The sequence below is a fragment of the Ostrinia furnacalis genome, unplaced genomic scaffold, assembly GCF_004193835.3.
Source record: "Ostrinia furnacalis isolate ACB-3 unplaced genomic scaffold, ASM419383v2 OfSCF7688, whole genome shotgun sequence".
NCBI classification, from domain to species: Eukaryota; Metazoa; Arthropoda; class Insecta; order Lepidoptera; family Crambidae; genus Ostrinia; species Ostrinia furnacalis.
In genome coordinates this window covers 328,532-336,340 of record NW_021137927.1, presented here as the reverse complement: position 1 = coordinate 336,340, position 7,809 = coordinate 328,532, and the positions used below count along the sequence as shown (strand labels likewise).

Genomic DNA, 7,809 nt, shown 5'->3' with positions numbered 1-7,809 from the left:
AGTAAAAGAAGAGTAGGCTTTACAAAATGCCCATTTGGAGCGGATTGAGGACTCTAATCGCCTTAAATTTACGGGAATTATTCCGGTTAGGGCATACGTGGGGATACGGATCAAACACGTGGCGTCCATGTGTTGGATAAAAAGTATTTCATTATTATCAAGTGGCTTATAGTGTATCCCAATGTTAGGCAAAACCCTACCCACTGTCATACCTTTCATTTCGGTCTTATGTAAAATAAATCTATTCCGTTTCACACATTGCGGCCCGCCGGCCGGGGCGCTTGACGACAGCTGCGTGGCTCGTACCATGGTACTCAGTGCGCGTTGTGACAAACGACGCCCGCCATACAGAATGCGATAATTAAGCGACAGTTGCTATTGCAAGACATTTCATAATATTTATCAACTCTCGGCGAACAGACTTAGCTCGTAGTGAGGCTTACGCCTTATGCTGATATAAAACTCATTATTTTTAAATGTGAAAATAAACCGCCCTTAGTAATGGGAGCTTTTAGGAAAAGAAAACGTTTATTAATCGCAAGGCTACAGCGGTGTGAATTTGCCAAATAAAATACATAATGAGAATGTGCTCCTGGGATATCGTGTTACCAATTATAATGGACTAGGTCTTGCTCGCGGCTTTTGATTTGAATTTATCTTTTCAATAACAAATGCAAGGTTATCGAATTATTTTTTGTTTTTGATATTTTGTACCTTTGGCTTTGGCATATTATTATGCTTATCTTTTTAACTGGATTTGGTTTAAATAATTCGGCACAGTATAGGTACAGGATGATTGCAAAGTGTTGCAAAAATTTAATTTAATCGATTTATGTAAATAGCCAAAAAATATGCTGGCACGCGTGGTTAATTTACTTCATTCATAAAAATACGCACGCACATCACGATATTTTCAAAAAATTTAACTGCAAAGTGAAATTTATAATTAATAAAAACTTTTTTCTCTAATAAGAAAAGATGATTGATTCTTTTATTTTGATCGCATATAACTGATAAACTAAAAAGTCATTCACCCACTCGGTCGAATGAACGAACGCAATTCGCATGACAGCAAACAGTCAATACCACATGGTGCATTGTTTGCATCGTGGCTAGTCAAACGATTTTTTGCAACTATACGACTGTGATTTAACATAACCCTAAAATGTTTTAATACAAAGAAGACCCTATTATTTGGAAGCCTTTATCCAGCAGTGGACGTCATTTGGCTAAAACGAAAGAACAAATGAACAAAGAAGAGCTTTCTGAATAGTAGAGGCGCACCTATGTCGTACCATAATGCTATGAAGCCTTAAGAAGGTTGGAAATGTTTAAAGATAATACACGTTCAAAGATACAAAAACTATAGATGACGAAGTTAAATTATTAACTCCAGTCTGGACGCCAAATTTGGGCTGATCAATTCTGATCAAATCTAATAGTTTATTCAGTATAAAGGCCCTTTCCAGGGAGCTTAAACACGTCCTAAATATAGCTTTCCCTGCTACCATTTTGGGACAATATAAAATATGGGCTGGTGCTAAGAAGAAGTGGCGGAAGAAATTAATGCCCGTTTTCACCTTCAATCCTTAATTTTTAAGTGACACCTATGGTAACACTTAACATGAATTTTGTTTTCATAGGGGTCACTTAAAAATTTGGGATTGATGATGGTGAAAACGGGCCTCAGTTATCTTTGACAGCCTCTTTTTCAATCTACATTTAATTCCCCAAGAATCACCTACCTCCTTTATGCAGTCTGAGATTTGGATGCTGAAGAAGTAAGGTTATTCTTAAAGACTAGTTTTATTTATTAACTAGCTGTGCCCATGACTTCGTACGCGTGAAAATAGTTTAAATATTGTTTTCCGTTTTTACAACATTTTTCTTTCCTGCTCCGACGCTATTAGCTGTAGGGTGATGTTCAGCTTAAAGCCTTAGGCTATCCAACACAAAATTAATTACGTGCCAGTAGTTCCTGAGATTAGTGCTTTCAAGCAAACAAACAAACTTTTCATAGTTTTTTAAAATATAATTATGTATGACGAGTAGGTAAATGAATATTTGTTTGTAAGCAAAAGCAAAGATAAGTTATCAAGCGACTGATATGGCTAAAAATAGCATTGTACAGAAATTTAATTCAGTCGTATGTGAATTGTGGTGTCGGACACAATAATAATCGAAAATGATTTTGATTGTAATTTTTGCCTTTTTTATATTTGTGCTGTATTTATACAATGTTCGAACATTCAGTTACTGGAAAAAAAGAGGTATCAAGTACGAAGAACCTGTTCTACTTTTCGGGACATACAGAAAAGTTTTGATTGGGAAGCAAAGCAGATCACAGATGGCGGAAGCACTGTATTGGAAGTATCCCGACGAAGACGTCGTTGGAGGTTTCAAGGCAACCACACCAGAATTAATCATAAGGAATCCAGAACTGATAAAAGAGGTTCTTATCAATGATTTCTCATCATTTTACAGACGTGGATTAGTTACTCATAAAACAGTTATGGAGCCTCTAAGAAAACACTTATTTTCTCTTGACGGAGATCTTTGGCGCTTGTTGAGACAAAGAATGACTCCAGCATTCACAAGTGGAAAACTAAAAGCAATGTTCCCTTTAATTGTGGAACGAGCTGAGAAATTACAGTCATACACTTTAGCAGCCGCCTCTCAAAATCGTTCCCTGAATGCACGTGACCTCATGGCTCGCTTCACCACTGACTTTATTGGTGCCTGTGGTTTCGGAATAGACTCTGACTCATTGAATGAAGAAAACTCAGAGTTCCGTAAACTCGGCGCAAGCATATTTTCTGTCACAACACGAGATATTATAGTTATTATCCTGAAAGAAATGTTTCCTGAGCTCTTCAAAAATTACAAGGTGTTCGTGAGAGTCGAAAGCGACATATTGGGTTTGGTGAAACAAATAAAAATCAAAAGAAACTATCAGCCATCGGGTCGCAACGACTTCATAGATCTGCTTTTAGCCTGTCAAAAGAAAGGTGTTATGGAAGGTGAATCCATAGAAAAACTCAACCCTGATGGTACTCCCGTACGGGTGTCAGCTGAATTGGATGATGATTTGTTCGCTGCCCAAGTGTTTGTATTTTTTGGTGCAGGGTTTGAAACATCTGCATCTTCAACTAGTTACACATTGCATCAACTAGCATTCAATCAGGATGTTCAAAAAAAAGTTCAGAATGAAATTGATACTGTACTTGATAAATATAACGGTACATTATGTTATGATGCTGTGAAAGAGATGACATACTTAGATTGGGCGTTTAAAGAAGGATTAAGAATGTTCCCCTCCCTTGGATACCTCATGAGAGAGTGTACGTCAAAGTATACGTTCAAAGATATAAATTTAACTATAGATAAAGATGTCAAAGTATTGATTCCAGTACAGTCGTTGCACATGGACCCAAAATATTGGGATAACCCTGAAGAATTTCGTCCGGAAAGATTTGACCCGGATAATTTTAGTTCCAGACAGAAATTGGTTTATTTTCCGTTCGGTGAAGGACCACGAAATTGTATAGGTAAATAAATACATTTATTAAAAATATTGAAATCAATCTTCGATTATTATTCGATTTATTTTATTTATATTTTTTTTAATAATAGGGGCAAGAAACTGGCTAACAGTAGATTCTTACTTTAAAAAGTTAAACTATGATTATATCTCAAAACCTAATAAGGTATTATGCACACTATTTAGTTTCTTGCTTCGTTGTAAAAAAAAATTAAAAGATAACATTAATCTTACCTTTGACTAATATGTAGAGACTATAATATTTATGGTTTTCAGGTAGTCGCCTGGGTTTGATGCAATCACTGGCTGGTCTGGCGGCCATTCTGTCGAAATTCACCGTGGAACCTGCGCCTGAGTCGATGAGACATGTTGAAGTCAATCCTAAATCGAACGTTGTTCAAGGTGTTAAGAACAATAATTTGCCACTTATGTTTAGAGAAAGAAAAAAAAGTGATTGATACTTGAAACCAATGGTGAATATTATATTTCTTGGTTATATAATTTTAATTATAATGTGATATTTTAGTAATTTTAACATAAACAAACTTAAAGTTTTGTGTTTGGTTCGGAATTAACATCCCAAATATCAAAATCGTGTATGTAAATATTATTATGTATGACGAGTAAATAAATATTTATTTGTTGCAATTTTTTGACTTGACATTGGGAAAGTTTGTTGTCGACATGATAAGATGATTTTTTGTTAACAAAAGCAAAGATAAGCCATCAAATGACTGATAACATAAATAAGACAACTTATAAGATATAAGATACATTTTATTATATAAGTAATTGATAACAATATAATCTTATAAGATAGCTATAGCTAAATAGCATAGTCCAGAACATTATGAAACAAATCAAAAGCAGTCTTGAGTGAATTGTGTGGTGTCGGGTACAATTATAACCGACAATGATTTTGATCGTCGTTTTCGCCTTTTTAGGGTTCCGTAGCCAAAATGGCAAAAACGGAACCCTTATAGTTTCGTCATGTCCGTCTGTCCGTCTGTCCGTCTGTCCGTCTGTCCGTCTGTCCGTCTGTCCGTCTGTCCGTCTGTCACAGCCGATTTACTCGGAAACTATAAGTACTACAGTGATGAAATTTGATGGGAATATGTGTTGTATGAACCGCTACAAAATTATGACACTAAATAGTAAAAAAAAGAATTGGGGGTGGGGCCCCCCATACATGTAACTGAGGGATGAAAATTTTTTTTCGATGNCTGTCCGTCTGTCCGTCTGTCCGTCTGTCACAGCCGATTTACTCGGAAACTATAAGTACTACAGTGATGAAATTTGATGGGAATATGTGTTGTATGAACCGCTACAAAATTATGACACTAAATAGTAAAAAAAAGAATTGGGGGTGGGGCCCCCCATACATGTAACTGAGGGATGAAAATTTTTTTTCGATGTACATACCCGTGTGGGGTATCAATGGAAAGGTCTTTTAAAATGATATAAAGTTTTCTAAAAAACATTTTTCTTAAAGTGAACGGTTTTTGAGATATCAGCTCTCAAAGTCGTAAAAAGTATGTCCCCCCCCCTCTATTTTTATAACTACGGGGTATAAAATTCTAAAAAAAATAGAGGTGATGCATGCTAATTAACTCTTTCAACGATTTTTGGTTTGATCAAAGTATCTCTTATAGTTTTTGAGATAGGTTGATTTAACTGTTGCTGCTACGGAACCCTTTGTGCGCGAGCCCGACTCGCACTTGGCCGGTTTTTTATATTTTTATTGTATTTATACAATGTTCGAACATTTAGTTACTGGAAAAATAGAGGAATCAAGTACGAACAACCTGTTATATTTTTTGGGACATATAAGAAAGTTGTGTTTTGGAAACAAAGCAGATCACAGATGGCAGAAGAACTATATTTGAAGTATCCCGAAGAAGACGTCGTTGGAGGTTTCAAGGCAACCACACCAGAATTAATTATAAGGAATCCAGAGCTGATAAAAGACGTTCTTTCAAGTGACTTCTCATCATTTTACAGTCGCGGATTCAATGCTCATAAAACAGTGTTAGAGCCTTTAAGAAAAAACGTGTTTTCACTTGACGGAGATCTCTGGCGCTTATTGAGACAAAGAATGACTCCAGCATTTACAAGTGGCAAACTAAAAGCTATGTTCCCATTAATTGTAGAACGAGCTGAGAAATTACAGTCACGCACTTTAGAAGCTGCCTCTCAAAATTGTTCCTTGAATGTGCGTGACCTCATGGCTCGCTTCACCACCGACTTTGTTGGTGCTTGTGGCTTTGGAATAGACTTTAACACATTAAATGAAGAAAACTCAGAGTTTCGTAAAATCGGTGTAAAAATATTTTCTACCACAATGCGAGATGTTGTGATTAGAATAGTGAAAGAATTGTTTCCTGAGATCTTCAAAAAATTAAAGGTATTCGGGAACATAGAAAATGACGTAATGGATTTGGTGAAACAAATACAAATCAAAAGGAACTATCAGCCATCGGGTCGCAACGATTTTATAGATCTACTTCTAACCTGTCAGCAAAAAGGTGCTATGGAAGGAGAATCCATAGAAAAACTCAACCCTGATGGTACACCCGTGCAGGTGTCAGCTGAATTGGATGATGAGTTATTCACTGCCCAAGTGTTTCTGTTTTTTGCTGCAGGGTTTGAAACCTCAGCATCTTCAACAAGTTACACATTGCATCAACTAGCCTTCAATCCGATTATTCAAAAAAAAGTTCAAAATCAAATTGATACTGTACTTGATAAATATAATGGTTCGCTGTGTTATGACGCAATAAAAGAGATGACATACTTAGAATGCGCATTTAAAGAAGGATTGAGAATGTTTCCCTCCCTTGGATACCTCATGAGAGAGTGTACGTCAAAGTATACGTTCAAAGATATAAACCTTACTATAGATAAAGATGTTAAAATATTGATTCCAGTACAGTCGTTGCATATGGACCCAAAATACTGGGATGACCCTGAAGAATTTCGTCCAGAAAGATTTGACCCGGATAATTTTAGTTCCAGACAAAAAATGGTTTATTTTCCGTTCGGTGAAGGACCACGTAATTGTATAGGTAAATAAATATAATTTTATAAAAAGTTACAAAATAAATCATCAATCTCATTATTCTGTTTCTAAAATAAAATTGTAAAATAATATGAAATGGAAAGAAACTTGCTTCCAGTGAACTTCTCGCTCTCACTTTTACCTACCTAGTTTACCTACAATTAATTACATCTTAAAACTACAATATCATTTCCAAATAATATGTTATTCAAATTGTTTAGCTTGTTGCTTCGTCAAAAAATAATCAAAAGATAGAGTTATCTTTGATCTGTCTGTAGATATTATAATATTTATGGTTTTCAGGTAGTCGCCTGGGTTTGATGCAATCACTGGCTGGTCTGGCGGCCATTCTGTCGAAATTCACCGTGGAACCTGCGCCTGAGTCGACGAGACATATTGAAGTCAATCCAAAATCGAACGTTGTTCAAGGTGTTAAGAACAATAATTTGCCGCTTATGTTCAAAGTAAGAAATAAAAATAATTGAAATTCACTTATTTTGAAACCAATGAGACTACTATATTTTTTGTTGGTTACAATATTATCAAGGTAATAATAATATTAAGTAATAATATATTAATTTATAACATAAAACATAATAAACATACGTTTGTGTTTGATTCTGAGGTACCTGTCATCTCTAAAATCACTATCGTCTGTGAAAATACAGGGTGTCCCAAAAACAATGGATAACCCTGTAACCATCGATAGGCCTCGCCATGGTCTCCCTAACGTCCAATTTTGACCCAAGTAAAAATATCACCGTTTTCAAGATTTTTAAGTTTTTGTGCATTTTTAGAAAATTGCCACCTGCGATTACTTTTTCTCATGCCATTTCTACAAATGAGGATACTTTTCAATCTAGTTTTTTTCCTTATCACAATAGTTGGGCTATCAAAAAAAAAAAGATTAAAGTTCAACAAACTAGTTTAAAAGTATGAAAATTTTAAGAAATTGCAGAGAAGAAGGAAAAATTAATTCATTGTCTTGCACTTTTGATCAGCCGTCGTGTAAAAAAAATGTAGGAAGACCATCGTGCCCATTACCTTAACCCTTAAATTGTTTTTGTCCGTTTTAAAGGACATGTCAAATAATTGCTTACAGAATCTAAATTAAAGCAATTTATCGACTTTCAAGGGATATTTTATAAAAAGCATGATATTTTATGTGAAACACGAGGCTGCAGTTCAATAAAAAACCGCGAATTTTAAA

The 7,809-nt window shown here is 35.3% G+C and overlaps 1 protein-coding gene across 1 annotated transcript; it reads left to right on the top strand.

Annotated features, from left to right (window-relative positions):
- The first annotated feature begins 2,136 nt into the window (after positions 1-2,136).
- LOC114365943 (uncharacterized) lies at positions 2,137-7,190 on the top strand. Its single transcript, XM_028322671.1, has 4 exons — positions 2,137-3,548; positions 3,818-3,993; positions 5,238-6,606; positions 6,903-7,190. Exons 1-4 carry the CDS (start codon positions 2,186-2,188, stop codon positions 7,082-7,084), a joined length of 3,090 nt encoding a protein of 1,029 aa, XP_028178472.1. The 5' UTR covers positions 2,137-2,185; the 3' UTR covers positions 7,085-7,190.
- Positions 7,191-7,809: the final 619 nt, after the last annotated feature.

Bases quoted from the DNA above. Each gene is read 5' to 3' on its own strand.
- LOC114365943 (XM_028322671.1), top strand. From the start codon at position 2,186: ATGATTTTGATTGTAATTTTTGCCTTTTTTATATTTGTGCTGTATTTA. The intron at 3,994-5,237 runs GATTGATACTTG...TACGGAACCCTT, and splicing joins TTAGAGAAAGAAAAAAAAGT to TGTGCGCGAGCCCGACTCGC. The intron at 6,607-6,902 runs GTAAATAAATAT...TATGGTTTTCAG, and splicing joins AGGACCACGTAATTGTATAG to GTAGTCGCCTGGGTTTGATG.